At 41.1% G+C, this 26,654-nt stretch overlaps 1 protein-coding gene across 1 annotated transcript in view; it reads left to right on the top strand.

Annotated features, from left to right (window-relative positions):
• The window catches only part of vipr1a (vasoactive intestinal peptide receptor 1a), a 78,505-nt gene that overhangs the window by 35,035 nt on the left and 16,816 nt on the right, over positions 1-26,654 (top strand). The window contains exons 4-6 of the mRNA XM_052128825.1: positions 6,253-6,359; positions 6,762-6,859; positions 8,354-8,486. Of these exons, the coding sequence (XP_051984785.1) occupies positions 6,253-6,359; positions 6,762-6,859; positions 8,354-8,486 (338 nt within the window). The remainder of the gene's footprint in view (positions 1-6,252; positions 6,360-6,761; positions 6,860-8,353; positions 8,487-26,654) is intronic.

The following is a 26,654-nucleotide window of genomic DNA, read 5'->3' on the forward strand; positions in this document are numbered from 1 at the left end:
AGCTGCTGGGTCTCTACCTCGCCATCCGACACTTTCGTTCCCTGCTGGAAGGCCGACACTTCACTGCGTTTGTGGACCACAAGCTGTTGACTTTTGCCATGGCCAAGGTGGCTGAACCGTGGTCCGCCCGCCAGCAACGTAATCTGTCCTACATTTCGGAGTTCACCACGGACTTGCAGCACGTTGCTGGTAAGACCAACCACGTGGCTGACTGCCTATCACAGGCTGTGGGGGGGGGGCAGTCCACCTGGGTTTGGATTACAACCGCATGGCGGCCGCTCAGGCCACAGACCCGGATGTGCAACTCCTGAGGACCTCGACTACAGGTCTGCAGATCGAGGATGTGGTTTTTGGCGATGCTGGCACCACGCTCCTGTGTGACATCTCCACAGGTAGTCCTCGGCCAGTCGTTCCCTCGGGATGGAGACGACAAGTTTTTGACGCCATCCATGGTCTCTCCCACCCAGGTTCGAAAGCGTCACAGAGACTGGTTGCAGCTAAGTTTGTTTGGCACTGCCTCAAGAAGGACGTTAGGGATTGGGCTAACATCTGTGTTGAGTGCCAACGAGCCAAAGTCCACCACCACACTAAAGCCCCGTTAGGTTTGTTCCCGGTTGGAGAGATGTTTTGATCATGTAAACGTGGACCTGGTCGGTCCTCTGCCCTCCTCTCACGGTTTCACATATCTGTTCACCATGGTTGACAGGACCACCCGCTGGCCCGAGGTTGTGCCTTTGACGTCAATGGCGTCTGTCGAGATGACACGGGCATTTATTGGCACCTGGGTTGCCCGTTTCGGCACTCCTTCGGACATATCCTCTGACCGAGGCGCGCAGTTCACGTCTGAGCTGTGGGACGCTGTCGCACAGAGCCTCGGAGTGAAACTCCACCACACGACCGCATATCACCCGCAGGCTAACGGACTCTGTGAAAGTTTTCATAGGTCAATGAAGGCTGCCCTGCGTGCCAGCCTCAAAGACAGCAACTGGGTCGACAAGCTCCCATGGGTGTTGCTGGGCATCAGGACTGCGCCAAAGGAGGACCTTCAGTCCTCATCCACGGAGCTTGTTTATGGACAGCCACTGCGGGTACCGGGGGAGTTTGTCCCTAGTGCCAATGTTCCCTGGTCTGCTACTTTCCAGCGGTCTACTCTACTGGACATTGCAAAGCTTTTTGCACCTGTTCCAACTTCACGTCACGGCCTCCCTCAGTCACACATCCCCGCTGGACTTCAGACGGCTGACTACATTTTCATTGGCCACGATGCCCACAGGGGACCGCTACATCCGCCCTATGAGGGCCCATTCCGGGTTCTGGAGACGGGGGACAAACATTTTGTGGTGGACAGAGGTGGCAAACCGGAGCGACTTTCTATCGACCGCCTTAAACCGGCTCATTTGGACGTGGCCAGGCCCATCGACCTGGCCCAGCCCCCACGCCACGGACGGCCTCCTGCTCTGCCTCCACCCCTTGCTCCTAAACCTCCTACACTCCTTGCCCCACACCCGGGTCCTGACGGGACACCGGCTGCAGTGAGGTCTCCTCAACCTCCAGTACAGCGCAGTCATTGTGGTCGGTTGATACGCCCACCTCCCCGTTGACAGTTTGGTTCTGCGGATACGGTGAATTCTGGGGGGACGTGTGTAGTGACTGTGACATACATAATTCACCTTGGTGTTAAATTTAGTTCTATACATTGTTGGTGATAATTGCAGTACTTTGTTCTTAGCGTTTTTCCTCATAACTGTTCAGGGATCGTGGTCCCTTTACATGTTCTGTATGGGTGATGACGTATGGCGCTTGTCGGCGCCTTTTGTTTGGCTGGAGTTTTTCTTACAAAATAAACGACACACGCATTTGTGTGCTCAAAGTGCGAAGTTGTCTCTTGCAAGTTACTGCAATTTCCACACTGGCTTGTCTAAATGTGCGTTTGCATTCCTCAAGCGACTCTGTTTGTGGCGTGTGTGCAGAAAAGGCTTCTTCCGCATCACTCTTCCATACAGCTTCTCCTTGTGCAAAGTGCGCTGAATTGTTGAACAATGCACAGTGTCACCATCTGCAGCAAGATGATGTTGTAGGTCTTCGGAGGTGGTCTGTGGGCTGTTTTTGACCGTTCTCACCATCCTTTGCCTTTGCCTTTGCCTCTCCGATATTTTACTTGGCTTGCCACTTCTGGCCTTAACAAGAAATGTGCCTGTGGTCTTCCATTTCCTCACTATGTTCCTCAAAGTGGACACTGACAGCTTAAATCTCTGCGATAGCTTTTTGTAGCCTTCCATAAACCATAATGTTGAACAATCTTTGTTTTCAGGTCATTTGAGAGTTGTTTTGAGGCCCCCATGTTGCCACTCTTCAGAGGAGAGTGAAAGAGAACAACAACTTGCAATTGGCCACCTTAAATACCTTTTCTCATGATTGGAAGCACCTGTCTATGAAGTTCAAGGCTTAATGAGCTCACCAAACCAATTGTGTGTTCCAATTAATCAGTGCTAGGTATTTACAGGTATTCAAATCAACAAAATGAAAAGGGTGCCCAAATTTATGCACCTGTCTAATTTTGTTTTGATGCATATTGCACATTTTCTGTTCATCCAATGAACCTCATTTCACTACTGAAATATTACTGTGTCCTTCAGTTATTTGATAGATCAAAATGAAATTGCTGATCCAAACACCCAATTATTTATAAATGAAAATCATGGAAATTGTCAGGGGTGCCTAAACATTTGCATATGCCTGTATAATTATACATAGTTATCTTTAAATATTTAAAATTATATATATATATATATATATATATATATATATATATATATATATATATATATATTAAAAATATTCAGATAAATAAAATGCATTACATTCTGGTGGCAGACGTGTTCATCATTAATAAGACAATACAAAAAGCGGCTTTAAAATACAATTAATTGTTTACTACCATATTATTGATCATAATCCAATCATTGGCACACAGTTCACAGCAATCCATTTCACAAGTGAATTTGTCAATCAGTTCGAGATTTATTATGAGGGCTTGTTTAAGGACCCGTCAATGTACACCTGCGACAGACATGCTTGTGTAGTGTCTCGGGTGTGTTGTGTCATAAACATAAAACGTTTAGGTCACTGTGTCAAGATAAATATAGTTTAATACTCAATCTTTAAACACATCTTGAGATCCCTTAGTTTGCATTTGCGCTCCAAGTGTTTTGAGCGCAAGATAGTAATGCATGTTTGTGTTGTGTGTCTGCTGAACGTTGTTTTCTTCACTGTATAAACTGCGCGTTGCTCATACAGCTGAAATTTCACTTACTGCCCTCTGGAGTAAACAGGTGGTACTACAAGATTGCATTTCTCAGGAATCTTCCCTATTATGGTCCGGGGCAGTGCGATTAATTGCATTAATTATTTTAACGCATTATTTCTTGTCAAATTAATCGCACTGAATTAACGTGTTAAATCGACAGCCCAAATATTAATTATTCCATTGCGATGCACCAACGCGTGTTATGCAAATCGACGTATTTCTGTAATCGATGACATCGATTATGTCGATGAATCTTCCCAGCCCTACACTATACATACTGTAAGTGTAGGTATAGTAACATGATTCTGTGAGACCAGGTTGCAAAAAGAATAAATGTGCTTTGAAAATACACTGGGCAGGGTAAATAAATATTGTTATTCTGGTCCTCTGTCCATGTTTCAATTTTGGAGTGTGAAGAGGTCATTTAAAGATACATTCGTTTTTAGATAATTAATGGCTGATATTTTATGACAGTTTGTTGTTTATAGTAGGTTTACGTCAAACCCTATATAGGACAGCTGTGTATTTCTGTCCACAAGTGTAGCCTGATGTATTCTCTAGAGGTTTACGCCTATCTTCTTTGATGCCAGAACATTCCCTAAGGATGACAACGTTCCTACAAATGAGAGTAACATTTTCAGGGTTGAAGATGTTGATGTTTTATTCATGAATAACTTATCTAATTGTTAGGACCAGGCAAATTGTCCCCAGGGAAATTTATTTCAGAAGAAAAGAACCAGTGAAAAACAAAACATTAAAATAACCTATGTGGTCTTCAAAAAAATTTGGCAGGAAATTTAATATTTCCAAACGCAGAGTGATACATCAGCATTACATTTTTATGATCAGTGAAGTTAGAGGCAAACTTTACAATCCTTTCCTCTTAATACAGCAAATAATTTAGGGGGTTCTGTTTTTCAAAATTCCATTCCTTTCTATTCATTTTATGTTACGACATCAGCCCTATAAAAATATGGCCTCAAATATTCTAAGTCTATGTCAGACAAGTTATGCAGTAATTTGAATTCCATGATGTGTCCAGTCAGTAAAATGATTTCCTAGCAGGTATTCAGGCAGCATTAAGACATTCAGACAGAGCTACAGCTGTTATTTTTCCTCTTCCACTTGGCATGATTACCTGATGATGAGCTTGTCTACTGTCTGCTTCACAAAAACAGACTGGGTGCAAAAATCAGCATCATTCAATCCAGGGGTGGATCTAGAAATTTTTAAAGGAGGGGGCCACAGATTGGCCAGTGTGCAGAGAGGGGCCAAATTAATACCATGTCAATATGAGTCTATGCTCTTGAAATCTGAACACATGACCTAATTAACAAGGAATGTAAAAACAATCTTGTTATCAATACTTGCATAATTTTGTTATATTTTTAACATACACTGATCAACTCATTGAATAACAACCATACATTCTACAGAAGTTATCAGGAGAGGTTCTTTGATAACAATTGAAAAGATTGTTTTCATGAAATGTATTTTACATGAGGAGGCCCACATTTACATCCAAATGATACTTTGATACTCAGACTACTTATTTTCATTGTCTGTAATTGTAGTAACGTGGCATAATTGTTAAGATCATAAGGCCCAATATAACTATATTTTTGCACTTATTCCTCAAAATACAAATATTCTGAAATAAATAAATGGATAAGCATTGCCTAAATGCATATTACACTGAAAAATCTCAGTCCACATGAATGCAAGTAAGGAGTGTAGAGAAATAATATCAAGGATGAATATGAGAATGGAGTGGAAATAAATATATTAGATAGGCAGATCAATAAGATAAAGAACTTAAAATATTAACAAAGATGGAAACTTCTTAAGAAGTAATAATTAATAATGATGATGATTATTTCTCTTTGACTTTTTCGGTTAATTGGTTAAATTGAAATGTTTAGCTCTACAAATTCAGAACGTTAAATGAAGAATTGACTGAAATTGGCCTTTGTATGGTACTAAAGGGTATTGATAAATGGTCGGTAGTGGCTGACAGACACGTTCATCATGATACAGGTTTTTTTTTTTAACATTATTGCAATTAATATTTGAGATATGTTGTTGCGTTTCATGTTTATAATGAATATTATTTATTTTTGATCATCTGAGCAACTTTTTTGTAGTTTTTTTGTACTTCAAAGTGCTGTGTGAAATCAAACTAACTTAACACGTTATTTCTATAGGGCTCGTTGTAATATTCATGAATAAACCACTTTACTGATTTGGAACTGTTCTACTGTAGTCTGTAGACTTCTGTTAATGATTTAGGAATCATTTTGATGATATACTTTCCCTCATCAGTGCCGTCTTGGCGTTTAAAATTGTTGTTACTCCATAGAGCTTTCAAATGTAAAATTCTCATGTAGAATTCAAATAGGTCGCTTGAGGTTTGTTTTGCGCAATGATATCGAGGGAAGCCCAATCAGATTTCAGCTGGGGCCAGTGCCCCCATGGCCCCTTCCCTAGATCCCCCCAATTCAATCAGAAGTCCTGCAAGCCTGAGAGGATTCTCAAGCCAATGAACATTTAGCTCAATCTAATCAGGTGATGAAATCTGCTTCCCCAAATTGCAAGGAAAACTGTTCCAAAAATCTCTTCCAAAGTTAGATTTTGCTCAAAATAAATCAGATCACAAAATGGTGTGTTGCAACACACAGAAAAAAAGATGTTCCAAGTTTGTCAATTCATGTAAACAATTTCCCTTTGATTATTTCATTGGAGTCTTGGGTTTTGAGAGTGATCCATGAAGTGCTCATTTCCTTTGCTTGTTTTGCAGTAATCGGTGGTCCCATCTTTAGCTGTTTGTACTAAATGTGAGTGGCAGTGATTACTGGAGGAATGATGCTAGGATTAAAACTTGTGGTTTGGCATTCTACATTTCTCTCTCAGTTTTGACATATTCTCTGCCTTTTTGCTCTGTGCAGGAAATATATCGAAGAGCTGTACTGCCAATGGCTGGACCGAAATCATCCCAGTTGTCGTTGCGTTTAATTGTGGCTACAACCCCAATATCACAGAGGATGGAAAGGTGGTGCGTATGACACAGCGCAGCATTTAAACTTTATTTTTTTCTAGCATTTTGATAAAGGTAATTCATAGGTGTACTGAGCAAATCATTAATCAAATATATACCGGTAATTAAATAAAAAAATAATCAATTGGATGGTAGGAGCCCAAAGGTTAAGGGCCTCTATGACCCTCGTGCCCTTAAATAAGGCTCTTAACCCCAGTTTTCTCCATGGTTGCTGTATCGGAAATAATTGGGCCAAGTTGCTTTAAAGGAAATTGCTAGCTGCTAAATGACATTTAACTAAACATACACTTAAGACAATCATTAGCTGGCATGTAGTTTTGATTTCAGTGCTGTTCAGTGATGTAATCATCATCAGTGTGTTGAAGCAATTGCAATTGTTCACTATGTTTTTCCACATAGGGTGAATTCCTGGGCTCTGTGAGAATCGGATACACCATTGGTCACGCTGTGTCTCTTATATCCCTAATCATTGCCATCATTATACTGTGCTTTTTCAGGTAAATCCTCCATTCAACTCAAAACATGGGACATGGTCAAGCCAGATCTCAAGTGTATTGAAAAGCTTCCTCTTTTGGCTTTTGAAGTCTCACACTTAATTAAACACAAACATAGTTCTTAGATGTCTCTGTATGTGTGTTTGTTGTATGTACTGTAAGCTGTCATGCATACAGTATATGACTTGCCTACTATGATTTGAAGGGCAGACAATGAGCCCAGTGTGTGCTGAATAGAATGAGCGGCTCACCTCTCAACAGAGGAAGAAAACATGGTCTGTCCTGAACAATGTATAGATTCGAAATCCTGAATTTAGATAACTATATCCATATAAAGTTCATATATCCATATAACGTTGCTGTCTGATGAAAAGCACGTATCCCCAAAAAAAAAAAAATTTTCAAGAGCATGGAGAAACTATTTTTATCATAAACAGTCTTACAAAATGAACCAAAAATAACATATATTAATCACATTTAGCACCATAAATACAATTGTATCATTACACATCTGTTAATGAAATATTCCATATTTTAATTGGACTAACTGGAGTTTTGTTAGTGAACATTGACATAAATGTTCCAATGGGATCCAATGGCGCATGTTCAGTTACAGAACTTTTTGTGTTACGAGAACATTGTTAGTAGGTTATTGATTGCTAGAGAATTTTATTATTGGAAATAATCTGATCAGCTATTTTAGGTCGAAATAAATTTTATGACTAGGGTTTCTTGTCTGGTTGTTGAGTGGACAGTTCGGTTTCGAAATGCGTTTTCAGGGTCCAATGCATAAATTGCCAGTAAGAATTAGCTTTCACTCATGGTTTCGTGAAGATGGAAATCTGCACACAGTATATGGCTGGTATAGTCTACTTTTTAAAGCCACCTGTCTTGACATTGTGCATGCATGAATGGCTTTGGTTGTCAGTGAAATCACAGAGCCAGAGCGATTTCTTCACTAGACTTCAAACTAAAAAAAATATTATATACACAAATCTATGCTTTTGGACTACATTGGTGGTGGTGTTATAGATGAGCAGACCGACTCTAGCTTCAATTGATAGCTGGACAGCTGAGATTAATTAGTTGAAGCTCTTCAAAACATAAGGGAGGGACATACGTGGTTTTGATGGACACATCACATTGCCAATGGAGATACTTGTTAAACAGATTAAGCCTGATTAAACATCTTTTCTCTGGTCATTTCGATGTACATTTCAAACAGTAGGAAGATGTTGTTCATCGTATTCCATATGGTAAATGTAAAAATTGCCAAAAGTGGAGATATGTGTTTTTCACTGGACAGCGATGATATGGTATATATGGTGGATGGAAATTGAATGTACTACTTTTTTGTTTGCTGATATATATAAAATACTGTACATAAAGTGTATTATATAGCCCTTAGAAAAGACTGTTAATTGTTTTCTTGCCTCCCATTCATTGTGCTGAAACAACTATTTCAGTCTCTTACTCTCATTGTCCTTTGGCTTCTAGAAAACTCCACTGCACAAGGAACTACATCCATATACATCTGTTCATGTCCTTTATACTAAAAGCTGTTGCTGTGATTATGAAGGATGTAGTCCTATATGAGGTGGAAGAACCTGACGACTGCCACTATGGATCTGTAAGTGGTTTTCAAATTGCAGTATTAACCAGCAAAAATGTCTCTTCAGAACTTCTTGATTTCAGTTTTGCCATGCAAAAGTAAAATGTAGTAATTACAATTTTTTTCAGAATTGAAATTTTGTCTAGGCTCATCTGTGCTCATCTGTTCTGTGACAGAAATGTTTAGCTCATATCATTTCCAATAATATTTCCATGGTCTAATATCCTTCTATTGTTTTCATATTCACCCAAACATTTACCTTGTCATGATTTACTCACTCGTTTTGTTTCAAACCTGTATGTCTTTCCTTATTCTGCAGAAATATAAAGGGGATATTTGAAAGAATATCCCTGATTTCCATACATTGGCAGTTGATAGTGACTCACATAAAAACTTAAAGTAGTCCAAGTGCACCATATTCAAAGTCTTCTGAAGGCAGCTGACAGATTTAGTTGATAAACAAACTAAAATTTATTCAAAGTGAAAATCTTGGCTTTTGGCATTTTTTTGGACATCGTGAGTGCAAGAGTGAAGCTCGTTCACCATTTCTCTGTGTTTACACAGGAACTTGTGGTGTTTTTGATTTTGCAAGTTTTATGAGAGGGTCATTGTGAAAGGAGGGGACGTGCATACCGCTCATTCAGATTTTCTCTTCGGAGCCAAGCGGTCGATGGTTCAGCGAGCTTAATTTCCCACGGCTTCCATTCTCACCTCTGCTGGATCCTTACGGTGCATTACAGCGGCTTTCTCCCCTTTCTGCATGGGTGCACTGCAGAGATCGCCTCTGGGTGCTTTGGCAGATCATTTAGAGTGTATTCTAAAAGAGTATTTTCCTTTCTAAAAGAGAAATGTCTTTGTAAAGACACGTCTTTTCAAAGATGCACTTCTGATTGTGTGTTATTCCTGGATGCGGTCGATTTCTCTCGCCTTCAGACATCCACTATCGTTGTCTTTTGCGCCTGGGCACTGCCCATGCCGAGACATCTTTCGTGGATGCGTCATGCCCTCACTGTGAGGGCATGACCATGGCAACGTTGTGGTCACGGCTCGCTTTCATCAGAAAGCACGCCATCCCAGCGGCCAGCGCGGCGAGCACTGGGGGCGATTCGGGGACCATAATGGGACCACCTCCTCTGCTTTGTGCTCCGCATCCCTTGTGCGTGTCAGTGGACATATAGAACAGCAGTGCACAGTGCTATCTCTTCAGAATTTTCTCTTTCAGGGTAGCTATTTCTCTGTCTTGTACTGTGCATATATAATCGCTTTCAAGATCTGTACCTCTCACTGCGGGTGGCTAAGAGTTTTCTTCTACCCCCTGTGGTGCTCCAGCGATTATGGATTACTACAGCGATTATGGATTACTGTTGAACACAGTGAGGTAGTGCCTTGACACAGGTCATTTCAATGCCTGTTTTTACTGTTGTTGATCCTGTGCCACAACGCAGAGATTTTAGGCACCTTAATATGGCTAAATAGCCCTCTCACTTTCCCCGCTGTAGCTAGCAGAAAATTAGGTTCTACTACGTGCTCGAGCACAACTATGTGCTACGATTCGCGAGGCTGCTACCTCACGGGACGTGCCGGTTCTCCATTCAGAGACATTAAATCTTGCCAAAAGATGCAATAGAGATGGTAAATGGTATCAATGGATGATGATCCCCATTCCCATGGAATGAACACGAAGGTGAAATAATAATAATATGAATAATTATACAACATTGAATATCTTTGTGTCATGACTACAAAGAGGAAAAATCCCCAACATCATGAGGCATCTAAGAAATCCCCCTTTCAGAAATTAATTTCAGGCCCTGATATATTTGTGTAAGTGTTTCATATGATTTCAGTTGTTATGCGGAGGGAAATGGTAGTCAAGTGAGCTAATTTCTTTTGGAATTCTCCTGCCTGTTTGCCAGCAAGCAAGTTAGTAGCCTACTGTCTTTGTTTTAGGAATGTGCCTCGTAAAAGTGAATGAAAAAAGGTGAAGAGAAAGAATTTCAGAAGATAGTGAGAAGAGTGACACAAAGAGTGTGACCAAGGGCAGGTGTCCCTGTGCTGTAGAGTCAGTTGCAATAGTTCCTATATTTAATCATTGTTAATAAATGTTTGTTTATTTCACTTTTATGCCACAATGCCATCTACTGTATACAGTGTGGAAAATAATGAAACAATGAACTCATGTGTAACAGAAAACAATAAAAAACAATCAAATTTACCTCTGTATTAGAATTTCATTGAGACATATTCAACAGAGTATGATATTCCATAGTTCAGTTAAGACAACTCTCGGAGATAGATTAAAGATTTGTATTGATTATAATGACAGTGGTAGTCATGGCTGACTAGTTCTGTTATACGCATGCTGCTGTTACTTGACATGAGTCAACATTCTACTGTTGTTGGCAAGAAAACATGATGCTGCTGAGACAGAAGAGATATGCTGTTGCTGTACCTACATCAAGATAAAGCCCCCAACAGCTATATTTACAGATAGATATACAAGCAAACAGCAATGTCTCCTCTTGGTCTTGTTGACTGATCTGCTTAAAGCCTGCTGCTGCCATTGCTTGATTTTTTATTTGTATTTTTCAGATCTGACCACCAGACATGTGAGCTGCAATGAGGTGCATTTCAATTGTGTGTGGTTTGCAGTGTATCCCTGAGTGTGTTGGTTATGTGTTCCCGATTGGTTTATCTAGTGACCCGAATGACTATTTGTAAGGATGATTAAACTAATCGGATGCGTGCAACTGAAGACCGTTATATTTCAAATAGCATAGGACACACCAGCAACCACCTGAGCAATAGTATAGTGACTGAGTCAGACTCATAGCTTTAGCATTTAGTATGCCTTTGCAACATGATGTAATGTTTGTAAGCTGCTGAAGACCAGTGTCCCATTCTTTGTGGCCGAGGGAACCTTGGGTGCTGCAGTAGTTGCTGCTCTGCTCCTGGAGGAGTGCTGGTGTATGCTTCTGGATGAAACATTTGGTTAAATATTATTGCCAAGCTGGAGGATGACTACCAACTCGTCATAGGTTACCATCACCGGAAGGAAGAGAGGATCTAAGGCAGGTATCGGGACATGCGGGAGAGGACAAAATCTATATTATTATGGGCTGTAAAAATGTATGGCCATGCCATGTCTGTTTATGAATGCTAAGAGGAAGACAGCACATTAAAAGTAGTCAGGAATATTAGTATGTGGCCTAAAGAAGGCTGAATGAAAGAGTTTACATGTGGATTCTCCAGACCTTAAAACCCATTAAGTTATGAGGAAAACGAAACCTTGATCTGTTGTGTTATCATCAAGAACACCTTGACTGATGCACATCTTATACAGTTATGGTGTGAGAGGAAAATGTTTAGCTTTGCCTTTGTGGAATTCCTTTGGCCCATTCAGGAATGATGGATGGCGAAACTATTGATGTTGGGATCCTTTAGTCGTAGATGGAAATGAGTGCCTGCTAGGGAGGCTGAAGAGTTGGTTGCAAATTACAAGTTAAAACAAATTATAATATGCAAATATGAATGGCAGTTTTTGAAATAGTGGGAACAGACAAAACCAGCACAGAGAATAGGAATAGCTCAGGCATGTCATAAGAGGAGTGTTGATTTAGCCATATCTCATTTTGTCTGCAGTATTCATGAATAGAAAAATTTAGGAAGTGCCAATGATTTAATATTATTAATGTAATTTCGTTAATAAAATTAAGTTAAAAATGCAGACCAGCTCAGGCGAGCTATTGATGGGGATCAAATAGTGACCTTTAAAATAATATTGACTAATGCTTGAATGTCACATAGAAGATGATCAGTTGCCTTGATATTATTATACCCAGGGCATGGCAAGGATTCGGCGGCCAGCCTTTATTTGTTTTTAAAAAGTCATATTGTTTTAAACCACTCAAACATCATATGCATGAATAGCATGATATGGTAAATTAGGATATTATCACAAAAAATTGTCTAAAGCGCCTTTACGCAGTCGAGTGAGTAGCCTGATCTAGTCATTATCAGATCTGTGTAAAATATAACATCAAGTTGAAATCATTTGGTTCTGTTTAAATGAAATGCAGCATCAGGCAGCTTTTAACATTTGTTTACCCATTCCATGAATTTTCATATTTCAAGTTTAACTTCATAATTCACATCTACAGTATCTTCATCATTTAAATATTATCTCAAATTGCACTATACTGCTGTGTAAATGCAATCATACCTGCTCTGATCAGATTGAAGTCATTTACCAAATGCCATTTCAGATGTAAATTCCACCTGTTATAAAAATGGTACAACAATTTTTATACATATTCACTCCAAAGCTAGAGCCTGGTGTCACACTCCTTAGAAGACAGAATCAAACAATCCACTATGAGCAGGTCTATAATCCAGGCGGCACTGTAATATGTAACCTGGTGAGATTACACTAACTGAGCTCAGGTGTACGATCAACGTGGTGTGATCTAATATTCATGCTGCAGTTATCAGTCAGGGGTCTAAAGCGGTTGTCATATGATAGCTGCTTATAATCTTTCAGTGTCACAATACTTCATTTATGTACAAACATTCACTTTACTTATAGCATGTTAAAGACTGCTACTTTTCCCATTCGTAAAAAGTACAATACATAATAATTAGTTCAGTTGAGCCTCCCATTCTGTCCATCACTCATTCTCACCACTACCGGGCCTGGGAAGTGGAAGCTAGCTGCCAGGTTTAGACCTTCTGCTTTACGAACTCAGAGTCCCATGCTGCATTGCAATGTAAACAAACATGGCGGCACATGTAACGGTGGCCAGCTGTGCTGTATGTAATCCTCACTCTCCTGACCTCAAGAGGTGCAATAGCGACTGACACTAGTGTCTATAGTCTTTAGCCTCCTTGTTAGCGCACCAGCCTCCCATTCCGGAGATGCCGGTTCGAGTCCTGTATGAGCGCGCAGAACAGGAACGCCACAATGGTGCCATGACCCGGATGTGAGTGAGGTTTAGACACACATGACCGGCCTCACGATGTGATAGCAGCATCATAAATCCTGTTCGAGAGCAGGCAGGATGATAATGCTGACGTGATTAGCAGCTTTATATATTTTGACAGAAGGGAAAGCTTCCAATTTGGTGCAAAGGATGAGGTACACCTGTTCGACCTAGCCGCACCATGTAGTGTTCCCTAACTGAACTTACTGTCATTTAATTTCACATTACTACATTTAGCATGGTCAAAATACATAACATCTGAATTGTCCCCCTTTTTTTATTCATAGATAAGTAACATGAAATTTCAAAGATACATTTACCACTGAACTAGAAATGTCGCCATTTTTCATTTCAGAAATCTGGTCACCTTACTTTAATGTCAGTGTAACAGATTGTTGTAATTGATTGCTCTCCCTTACCATAAATAAACAGCACAGCACAAACCTCAACATTAATACACTGTCAGTGTAACCGGTCCTGCTCGACCTGCTCCGAACGGGATCTGTACCAGCGTCTCCGGCATTGGAGGTGGGTGTGCTAGCTACAGCCTCTAGCGTCAGTCGCTAGCGTGCCTCTTTAGGCCAGGGGAGCGAGGTTTACACACACTGTACAGCATGTACCAGTTGGCTACTGTTACATCAGCAGTACATTTTATGTATTGTTATAAGTTTTGCTCTTGAAATGCTGATGTGAACGTGCTCTTTATGCTAATTTTGTGATGAGGCATTGCTGTGTTTGAAAAAGTCCTTTAAGATCTTTGAAGAGTGCGCTAATGACCTCCCCAATCTGGATATGGACAACACTGTATTTACGCAACATCATAGTCATGTTTGGTTTCTTTAGTGCCATTAACATACTGTAGTTATGAATAGCATACTCTTCTAAATAATTCCATAGATGTCACATTTCCTTAATTACTGTGAGATGTTTCTCACAATGTGTTTAGATATTAGAAAGTTTTTTGAAGGCCTGTGTGTGTTAGTGTGTGCTTTAGGGGTTTAGTTGTTGTGTTCTCTTATACTCTGTGTCGGTTCCTGTATAAACACTCTTAATCTGGATCTGGCTGAGTGTTCTGAGTGGTCTGGTTGCAGCTGCTGGCCAACACAATATATAACATCTGTCACAACAGGGTGCTCAAACACTCATGATGGCATGGTAAACACTGGTCCAAGGTCACAATAACATGCTTGCCATTTGAACAGGTTTAGTTCAATATCGTCATTAAATAAATGGAGTCTGTATTTGTTGGGGATTATTTCTTTGAAATCAGTCAAAGGCAGTGACACTAATGTGAGGAAACTGACTACTTGTAGAAAAATTAATGGGAGAAATGCATCTGGTGGTTAAAGGTTTGGTTGTTTTTATCAAGTTTGTTTCATCTGTATAAAGTGATAACCTGCAATTATAACATTAAGGAACTATTTCTACTTGATCTTGATCCATTAAAGGAATGTTCTGGGTTCAATTCAAGTTCAGCTCAATCGACAGCATTTGTGGCATAATATTAATTAACACAAAAATTGGGGGCCTGGGTAGCTCAGCGAGTAAAGACGCTAACTACCACCCCTGAAGTTTGTAAATTCGAATCCCAGGACGTGCTGAGTGACTCCAGCCAGGTCTCCTAAGCAACCAAATTGGCCCGGTAGCTAGGGAGAGTAGAGTCACATGGGGTAACCTCCTCGTGGTCGCTATAATGTGGATCACTCTCGGTGGAGCATGTGGTGAGCTGTGCGTGGATGCCACGGTGGATGGTGTGAAGTTTTTAAATAATTAACACAAAAATTTAAAAAAAAGAAAAAATCGAGGTAACAGTGAGGCAATGGAAGTGAATAGGGGCCAATTTTTGTACATTAAAATACTCACTAGGGATGTAATGGTTTATTATGGGATGATGTTTCGCGGTTAAAATATGTGACGATGCGGATCATGGAGATTGTGCTTTTTTTGTCCTTATTTTCATGCCTGTTCTATCCAATACACATGACATCCTACACGTACTTCACGCAGGCATGCAAATGTAAATCGCATCATTGCACCAGGTGCACACTAACAGCAGGTGTTGATTAGTTTAGCTGAAAACAAGTTTTCAGCTAATGCCCCTGCATCAATGTGGAGAGGCCTGAAATACATCAATAACTTCAACAACTGGCTGATGACTTGAATGTGTTTTACTGTAGATTTTAAAAGCCCAGTCTCACACCCCACACCCGCTCTCACTTTCACTTCACACAAACATCAACACCTCTTGTGCTTCAAATGCTCTGCAATTATATAGCACCTTTATTTAACCTTAGCGGTTATCAAAGCGCTTTACACTGCGTCTTGTTCACCCATTCAAACACACACCAATAACGGTGAATGAGATGCAGTGTAAAGCGCTTTGGTAACCGCTAAGGTTAAATAAAGGTGCAAGCTTGCCATTGGGAGCAACTTGGGGTTCAGGGTCTTGCCCAAGGACACTTCAGCATGTGGAGTCATATGGGCCAGAAATCGATCCGCTAATCCTGCAATTATTGGACAACCTGCTCTACCATCTGAGTCACAGCCGCCACACACAACTTGGAGCTGAACACGTTCAAAACAGTGGAGATGATAGTGGACTTTAGGAGGACACCCCAACACTGACCCTCCTCATCATTCTGAAGAGCATTGTGGCAGCAGTGGAGCTATTCAGGTGGGAGATCCACATTTTGGATCTCTGTATGAATTATGGGGTTAGCTTTGAAGCGAGGCTGTTGAAAGTGATGAGAGAGATGTTCCATGTGCACTGATGGTGTGACAGCATCAGCACTCAGATGCTTCACTGTGTTTATCACTCCGCATGTGTTCGTGCTGTTCTAAACTGAAGTGTAAGCGTAGTGCATATGTAGTGACATTTGCCCTCCGGCTACCCCAAAATAGAGAGGAATACCCCGCTAGGACGTCTATATTCCACTGAGAAAGCTGACCTTCTGAAAGCTGTAAGCATCTCTGATTAGTGTGTCTACAGGTGATCACACACGCTCCATCTCTCTCTCTCTCTCTCTCTCTCTCTCACGCACACACACATATACACACACACATACTCAGTTTTTTCTAATTTTTTTAAAATGTACTTGTTCATTGAACTGTTGTATATAAGCAATATTCTAGAATGTGAAAAAAATATATATAATCAAGAATGAGAGGGTTTCAAAACTTTTGACTGGTAGTGTATATTTATATATATATATACAGTATATATTTAAGCATTATCACACTCGCAATCGTGCTATATGGCCCTACATCAGCACTGCTGTAATTACCTACGGCCGAATAACAGCAGTGCTGATGTAGGGCCATATAGCACGATTGCGAGTGTGATAATATATATACACTACCGGTCAAAAGTTTTGAAACCCTCTCATTCTTGATTATATATTTTTTTCTTCACATTTTAGAATAATAGTAAAGTCACCAAAATTATGGAATCACATAAATGGAACTATGGGAAGTATGTTGTAGCTAAACAAAATCCAAAATAAATAAAAACTGTGTTATATTTTAGCATGTTCAAAGTAGTCACCCTTTGCCTAGAATTTGCAGATACTGATACGATGCTGCAATGCTATTGTTACGATCATCAAAACAAAGGGAGTGTAATTAACCGTGTTTTGTATACCAGTCTCTGCAAAATGTTTGCTAAACACATTTTTATTATCATTTAATGTAAGAACTTTGACTCGTTAATGGATATTATTTAATAAAAGGGAATGTTTGTCATTAACTGTAAACCTCCCTGCCCTGCGTGACGTAACACACACCTGCATCTTGATGAAATGAATGACGATTTCCACACGAGTTTCTAAGTTATATGTCTGATACAAAGTATCATTCCATTGCACTTTCCCCAGTTGAAAGGTGGAAATTCAGACTCTCCTATGTAGGGAATAAAGGAAATGCGACATTTAGAAGTGAACATTAAATTGACCTCATTCTCATATGTAAGTGTTGTGCAGGTAAGTGAGGACCCAAGAGCGATGTAACTGAAATATAGTTCTTTAATGAAAGTTCTTTGCAGCACAATAATGAACACAGAATCTTCTCCTTGAGAGGTAAAAGTTAACACAAACAACCCGCAGAGAGGGCGACGAATAAAGGAAGCTTCTTCAGAGCTCTTAGCGAGTGTCCATTAGGCAGCAGCCGAGGGTTGCAGTGTTGCGCCGTCAGGCTGTAGACTTCCCTGGGGTAGACAGGGGTAGAGGCGAGACCGTGGGTACCAGACTTCTAGCAGCGCGGGGCGAACTGAACAGAACACAAATATATCCAGATAATTATCAGAGAAAAGAACGTAGTGAGGCGGATGCCAACAGGACAGGACTGGACAGCGACAAGTTTAGACAACGGTTTGTTTCAACGTGTGAAACTCAAGTGAGACTCAGGCAACGAAAGCAGCGAAAGCAGAGAAAGAAGTAGAGATCTAATCAGCAGGAAGCAGGAACAGGTGGGAAGGGAATTAACGGAGAATTAAGGGGAGATGAGGAGCAGCTGGTGGAAGAGAGAAAGGGGGAGAAGTAACCTGAAAGGGCCAGCAGAGGGCGAAAGAGTAGAGGGAAAGAACAAGAACAAAACATATAATGACAGGATAAGACAAGACATGACAGAGAGGGAACCCAACTTCTCTCCTCGGGACCGTATCCCTCCCAATCAACCAGAAACTGATGACCACGACCCCGGGGACGCACGTCTAGAATCTTGCGGACCCTGTAGATGGGCGTGCCTTCAACAAGAACGGGGGGGGAAGAGGGCGAGTGGGAGCGCGAACAGCGGGCTTGACACAAGAGACGTGGAAAACCGGGTGAACACGGCGAAGATAGCGGGGAAGAAGCAGTCGCAACGGACCGATGAAGCACGGGGTCAATTTACGAGAGGCGGACTTAAGGGGCAGGTTGAGAGTAGAGAGCCACACCTTTTGGCCACGACAATATCTAGGACTCTTAGTTCTACGTTTGTTGGCAGCCTTAACAGTCTGGGCCCTAAAACGGCACAGGGCTGACCTGACACCCCTCCAGGTGCGCTCACAGCGTTGGACGAGCGAGGGGAATAAAATGGGCCGCCTTGTAGAAGCGATCGATAACCGTGAGAATTACTGTTTTACCTGCCGACGAAGGAAGACCGGTGATGAAGTCTAGGGCAATGTGGGACCACGGTCGCGAGGGGATAGGAAGTGGTCTGAGGAGGCCGGCAGGACTTAGTCTGTGCACAGACGGAGCAAGCCGCCACGAAACGACGCGTATCACTTTCCCGAGTGGGCCACCAAAAGCGCTGGCGAATGGAGCGAGTGTGCCCCGAACGCCGGGGTGGCCTGCCAACTTGGCCGAGTGGGCCCACTGAAGGACGGCCAGGCGGGTGGGGGTGGGAACGAAAAGGAGATGTCTAGGACAGTTGCGCGGCGAAGGAGTGCGAGCGAGCGCTTGTTTAACCTGTCTCTCGATTCCCCAGATCGTCGCCCCGACGACACGACCCTCAGGGAGGATTCCCTCAGGGTCCGCGGGGGCCACTGAAGAAAAGAGGCGCGATAGGGCATCAGGCTTGATGTTCTTAGAGCCCGGGCTGTAGGAGATCACAAACTCGAATCGAGTAAAAAACAGAGCCCAGCGAGCCTGGCGCGCATTAAGTCGTTTGGCAGAGCGAATGTACTCTAGGTTTCTATGGTCAGTCCAAACGATAAACGGAACAGTCGCCCCCTCCAACCACTGTCGCCATTCGCCTAGAGCTAGGCGGATGGCGAGCAGCTCTCGGTTACCCACATCGTAATTACGCTCAGACGGTGACAGGCGATGAGAGAAGAAAGCTCCTACGCCTACTTCGGACGCGTAAACCTCGACAGTGAACTGTCTAGACAAATCAGGGGTGACAAGGATGGGCGCGGACGTAAAGCGGCTCTTGAGGAGGTCAAAAACCCTCTGAGCGGAAGCGGACCATTTAAAGCACGTCTTGACGGACGTGAGGGCGGTCAGGGGAGAAACCACCGGTAAAGACGGTTCTCTAATAAACGTTGAAGGACACGGCGAACATGCAAGACATGAATCTGGAGTGATGGCGAGAAAATCAAAATATCGTCGAGATAAACGAAAACAAATATGTTCAGCATGTCTCTTAGGATGTCGGTGATCAGCGCCTGAAAGACAGCTGGGGCGTTTACGAGGCCGAACGGAAGGATCCGATATTCAAAGTGCCCTAACGGGGTGTTAAACGCTGTCTTCCACTCGTCCCCCTCCCTAATGCGTACGAGATGGTAAGCGTTATGCAGATCCAATTTGGTAAAAAACTTGGCCCCCTGCAAGATTTCGAAAGCTGAAGACATAGAGGAGCGGGTAACGATTCTTGACTGTTATGTCATTCAGCCCCCGATAATCAATGCATGGGCGCAGGGAACCATCCTTCTTCTTTTTTTTTCTTTTTTTTTTGCCCACAATAGAAAAATTTACATTTACAGTATCACAACATAAAGTTATATTCATATTACAGGGTGTACAGAACATAAAAGACAGGAATAAGTGAAAGAAATGAAAATAATAACAACCACAGATAAACAAGGTCACATTGACTTAGAGCATCCTTTAAATAGGAAGTCATAGAAAATGAGCAGAAATTAGAAGTGGTCCGGTATGCCCGTTAAGGGAGTTCCTTTATATATTCCCAAAGGGGAGACCATATGAGCCAGAATCTGTCAGATTTGTTATGTTTATCGTAGGTGAGCTTTTCAAGTGGTAACCATGTAGCGATTTGTGATGTCCACATTTTAAAGGATGGAGCCTGTGATGCAGACCAAAGTAACAAAATGCATTTTTTAGCTAAGTATACCAGGACAACGAATAGTTGTATTGCATCTTTTTTAAACAGACTGTTCACATTAAGATTCAATAAATACAAAGCTGGGGTCATCTCGAAGTGTAGTCCAAGAAGATCTTCCATCACACTATGTACTTTCTTCCAGTATAACAACATTTTGTCCTGTACCAAAAACAATGCATGAATGTTCCTTTATCTTTATTACACTTGAAGCATAGGCCTGTAGCGTTGGTAAACATCCTCTTAATACGCATCGGTGTAAGATATATTCTATTGAAGAATTTGAAATTGAGCTCATGGATCCCAATGGAGGTATATTTAGGGTACATGTTATCATATAGGACAGTCCAGTCATTCTCTTCAATGGTTTGACCAATGTCCTTCTCCCAGACTTCCTTCAGTCCCAGCAAGGCAGAGGTGCAATTGCTAGACAAGATATCATATGTCCTTGATATCGATCCCTTTAGACAGATTGGATTTAGTAAAATGTCTTCAATCTCTGTTATGTCCATTCTTAACTCTGCTTTATCTATCTTTAATTTAAAAAATATGTCGCAACTGAAATTATTTGTAAAAATCAGACTTTGGTAGTTTATATTGCTCCACAATCTGTTGGAAAGACTTTAGAGTTCCCTCTGAATATAGACAAGAAATTTTTGAGATTCCCAATTTCAGCCATGTTGAAAGCCCAATATTCTGTAATGTTAAGGGGAAATCAGGGTTGAAAGATAGTGGAGAAGACAAGGAAAGAGAGGCGGTTATTTTAAAATATGATTTAATATCTATCCAGGCTCGAAGAGTGTTTGATATGGTGTAATGTTCCAAAATATTTTTTTAGCTTTGTATAATTCTTAACAAATGGTAGAAATCGAATTGGTAGTGGAGAGCAAGTTGCTGCTTCCATATTATACCAGATAGAATTGGTCCTCTCACTGCACCAACTAATCATATTTTTTATCTGGGCTGCCCAATAATATAACTGAAGATTTGGCAAGGCAATTCCACCCTTGTCCTTTGGCTTCATTAGTTTGGAAATTTTGATCCGAGGCATTTTATTATTCCAAATAAACTTTGAAAGGTGTTTATTGAAGTCTTTGAAAAATGAACTTTTTAAATAACTAGGTATAGATTGAAATAAATATAAAAGCTTGGGAAGGATATTCATTTTAATTACATTTATTCGCCCTAGAAATGAAATCGGAAGTAAACACCAGGTTTTCAAATTGACCTTGATTTTTTTCTATAAGAGGGGTATAATTATTGTTTATAAGATCATTAAGTGAAGCTGTGATAAAAATACCAAGATATCTAAAGCCTTCGTCTGATATTTGGAAAGGGGAGATTAATTTTAGGTGTTCTAAAGAGGAGATATTTAAAGGTAATGCAATGGATTTTGAAAGATTTATTTTATAGCCAGAGAGACTACTGTAGTAAGAAATACATTCCAATAATACAGGAATAGACTGGTCTGGTTTAAACATAAATATTAATACGTCATCAGCATACAATGATGCGCGATGGTCTTCTCCTCCCACTGTAATGCCATGGAAATGTTTGATCTGTCTAATAAGTTCTGCTACGGGTTCAATGACAAGAGCAAAGGTGAAAGGGGGCAACCCTGCCTTGTGCCTCTCCCTATGCAGAATGAAGCTGAAGTGAGACTGTTCGCGACCACTGCAGCCTTAGGATTAGAGTAAAGCAACTCCATACATCTGATAAAATTATCCCCTAGGTTAAATTTCCCAAGAGTGGCAAACAAAAAGTCCCACTCAACTCTGTCAAAAGCTTTTTCAGCATCAAGGGAGAGAACAAGTGCAGGGTGCCTTTCCTTTTGAACAAAATTAATAATATTTAAAAGTCTGCGTATATTATCAGTGCCGTACCTCGATTTCACGAACCCTGTCTGATCTGGTTTAACAATCTTAGGTAATATGCTCTCCAACCTACACGCCAGAACTTTAGCCAGTATTTTAGAGTCTGTATTGAGGAGACTTATTGGCCTATATGATGCACAGTCTTGTGGGTCTTTGTCCTTCTTAAGTATTAGGCAGATATTTGCCGTTTTCCAAGTTTCAGGTATTATATCTTCATCTAAAGCAGCTTGTAAAGCAGGCATAAAAATATTAGAAAGTTCAGGCCAAAATGATTTATAAAATTCCGGGGAGAAACCATCAGGTCCTGGTGATTTATTAGATGGCATTGAATGTATTGCTGCCAAGACCTCTTCTGAAGTTATAGATGAGTTAAGGTAATTTTGGTCTTCATCTGAAATAACTGGGAGAGAAATATTATTAAAAAAAGTTTCAAATTCTGATTGTGATGCACTGTTTTGTGAACAATATAGTGATTCATAATAAGTTCGAAATGCATCATTTATAAGTGCAGGATCATATGTAGTGATGCCATCTGACATCTTTAGAGACTTAATTATTCTCTCAGATTGATACTTTTTTATCTGATATGCTAACAGTCTACTCGATTTATTTGCGTACTCATGATAATTTTGTTTGGAAAGAAACAGTAATTTTTTTATATGATTGGTGTGATCAAGATTTAGTTCGGCTCTTCAGCTGTATAGGAAATAATGTACCCCCGGATTGTAGCCTTAGCTGCATCCCACATTACAGCAGGGGTGACGGGTGAGTTTTTATTATCTGACCAATAGTTTTTTATTGAATCTCTAACTACATTACAAAATTTGGGGTCCGACAACATAGATGAATTCAGTTTCCATACCTTACTTCTTGTTGTCGGAGTCCCTAATGTAATATCAATCTGAACCGGAGCATGATCTGAGATAGCAATTGAGCCAATTTGACTAAGAGATGTAAGATTAAAAGAAGTGGTTGGGATAAAAATATAATCAATTCTTGAGTAAGAACCATGGGGATTGGAATAAAATGTGTAGTCTCTACTAAGAGGGTTCATTTCTCTCCAGCTATCAATTAAACCAGTCTCTTTGCACAGTTGTTTAAGAACCAAAGAGGATCTAGGATTGACTAGAGTGCCTGACGAGGATTTGTCCAATCTCTCATCCATCACGCAATTAAAGTCTCCGGCGCAGACTCCCAGTCCTTTACAGTGTTCATTGAATAACAAAATCATTTTGGATATGAATTTGGGAGAGTCTTCATTTGGTGCGTAAACATTTAACATAGTAATATGCTGGCCAAATATTAAGCCTGTGACCAAAATAAATCTACCCTCTGGGTCTCTAATTTGATTTTCAAAAATAAATGGCAAGTGTTTACTAATTAAAATAATCGTGCCTCTTTTCCTGGTGTTAGCTGCGCATGAAGAATAGTATACTTGACCCACCCAGTCCCGATTCAATTTCAGATGCTCGCTATCCGATAGAGGCGTTTCTTGAAGCATGGCAATTGTGGTTCTTTCTTTTTTTAGGAAAGTCAGTATTTTTTTCCTTTTTACCACATGTCCTAATCCCTTAACATTCCATGTCATAAACCTAGTCGAGCTCTGCATGATAATCAAGTGTGACCAAGTAATAGACTGTCAATGTAGTATTGAAAAAGAAAAAGTAAAACAACAAAAGTGTCTGATGGGCAAACATTTTAACATCAGTGAACAAAGTAACAAAATAGCAACATCCTCCCCCCACCCCAGGCTCTGTCCCCAACTGACAGGGCCAACCAAATACCCCTAAATTTAGGTCTCTGTACCCCATTGGGCTCAAGGCAAAAACAGTTATACCTGCTACCAACATAAGGTTCAGAATCATACCGGTTGTGAGAAACGCTAAAGTTAATCCGCTCCAGTAAGTAACATTAAACATTATCATCTCGGAATACTCATAAAAAAAATAAATAAAAAAAATGTAAAAAAATATAGAGACAGTATGTAAAGTCTCTGATGTAACCGTTACATGTAATTCCGAACAGATTAGAAACAAATATATGACGTATGAGAATCCGGAAAAATTGAAGTCACTCACTACCCTCTGAATATGGTGAAGTTTAAATAAAATAGGTAAGAATCTCTTTATCACTTATCTTGCAAGGTCTCTAGAAACTCCTTCACAGCAGTCGGTGTACTAAAAGTGCGAAGCTCCGACTCGTGAAGACAGCGCAACTTGGCCGGATACGCGAAACCACGGAACATCTTTCGATCGACTAGAATCCTCTTCACAGCGTCGAATTCCCGGCGTTTCCTCATCACTTCGACTGAAAGATCTTGATAGAAGTGGATCTGCTTGTCGTCGTGAGTGATCTGACGTTTTTTCAACGCTGCCTGCAGAATGCGTTCTCTGTCTGAGAAGCGCAGAAATCTGACAAGTACACTTCGTGGTGGGTCATTCACTCCTGGAGCAGGTGCAAGTGATCTATGCGCCCTTTCAATTTCGAGATTGAGATCAGAAGAGAGGTCGAGCCAGTCCGGTATAATTTCTCTCAGAAATTGAGCTAGCGGAGTAGATCTCTCAGCTTTTTCGGGTAGACCGACAATGCGAAGATTTTTGCGTCTTCCTCTGTTTTCTAGATCATCCACCTTAGTTTGAAGCTGGGCCACCATTTTCTTCAACGTCGAAAACTCACCCTCACGGGCCTGTAGAGTGTCTTCTGTGGTAGAGATTCTGTTTTCAGCTTCCGTTAAACGGGATTCGTTCGAGGACACTCTTTGTGATAAGTTGGATAAAGTCTCGTGCACTGCAGAAACAGAGGTGGATATGGCATCAAGACGACTTTCGATAGTGTCAAAACGACCATCGATGTTCCCCAATCGAGCACTAAGCGCTCGTATTTCGTTCAAAACTAGGTCAGTTTGTTCCGATGGGGATGAAGACGTTTCTGCTGACGCAGTTTGTTTCTTCTTTTTCTGTGATCGCGAAGTTGTGAAAAGTTGAAAGTCCTTTGGATCTTGAGTCTCAGACATATTAGCCGTGTGCAGAGTCTATTAATTAGGAGATTCTTTGACTTAAACCAAAGAGAGTAGTAATTTATTAAGCAATCAGGAGCGGAGCTACAATTTAAGCGGCCATCTTCTCCAGCGTCCGCGAGCGCCCCACCATCCTTCTTCTTAACAAAAAAAAACCCTGCCCCGGCGGGAGAAGAGGAGGGAACAATGGTACCGGCGTCGAGCGCAGTAGATAAATAATCTTCGAGAGCCTGACGCTTGGGGGCCGACAGCGAGTAAAGTCTTCCGCGGGGGGGAGTGGTTCCCGGGAGAAGCTCGATCTTACAATCATATGAACGATGCGGAGGGAGAGAAGCGGCCCGGGACCGACAGAACACCGTCCGCAGATCGTGATAATCCTCCGGCACCCCTGTTAAATCGCCAGGCTCCTCCTGAGAGAGAGAGAGACAGAGGAAATGGGGGGAATAGCAGACATTAAACATTTCACATGACAAGAGACATTCCAAGAAAGGATGGTATTCTTAGACCAATTAATAGAGGGATTATGTCGAACTAACCAGGGATGGCCTAAAACAATAGGAGCAAACGGTGACTGAAAAATAAAAAAGGAAATGGTCTCGCTGTGATTACCAGAGACAGTGAGGGTCGAGGGTAACGTCTCACGCTGAATCCTGGGGAGAGAACTACCATCCAAGGCTAACAGGGCCGTGGTCTGAGTCTACTGTTGTGCAGGTAAGTGAGGACCCAAGAGCGATGTAACTGAAATATAGTTCTTTAATGAAAGTTCTTTGCAGCACAATAATGAACACAGAATCTTCTCCTTGAGAGGTAAAAGTTAACACAAACAACCCGCAGAGAGGGCGATGAATAAAGGAAGCTTCTTCAGAGCGAGACCGTGGGGACCAGACTTCTAGCAGCGTGGGGCGAACTGAACAGAACACAAATATATCCAGATAATTATCAGAGAAAAGAACGTAGTGAGGCGGATGCCAACAGGACAGGACAGGACTGGACAGCGACAAGTTTAGACAATGGTTTGTTTCAACGTGTGAAACTCAAGAGAGACTCAGACAACGAAAGCAGCGAAAGCAGAGAAAGAAGTAGAGATCTAATCAGCGGGAAGCGGGAACAGGTGGGAAGGGAATTAACGGAGAATTAAGGGGAGATGAAGAGCAGCTGGAGGAAGAGAGAAAGGGGGAGAAGTAACCTGAAAGGGCCAGCAGAGGGCGAAAGTGTAGAGGGAAAGAACAAGAACAAAACATATAATGACAGGATAAGACAAGACATGACAGTAAGGATATTTGGTATGCAAAATTTAGAAGGGAATTTAGGGTCTCGAAATATGTGAGCTATGAACTAAATTAAACTGTCCTTATTGTACCATATTAGGTAATGAAATGTATAATGGAATTAGACGCATTCGACAACCATTATAAATTAGATAAATCACAAATAACGAGATTATTTGTCTTAATAGATTCTCCACCATTGAAATCGTAATACAATGTCTAGTTTTATCAGCTCA

This window comes from Xyrauchen texanus, chromosome 6, assembly GCF_025860055.1.
Source record: "Xyrauchen texanus isolate HMW12.3.18 chromosome 6, RBS_HiC_50CHRs, whole genome shotgun sequence".
Classification (NCBI taxonomy): Eukaryota; Metazoa; Chordata; class Actinopteri; order Cypriniformes; family Catostomidae; genus Xyrauchen; species Xyrauchen texanus.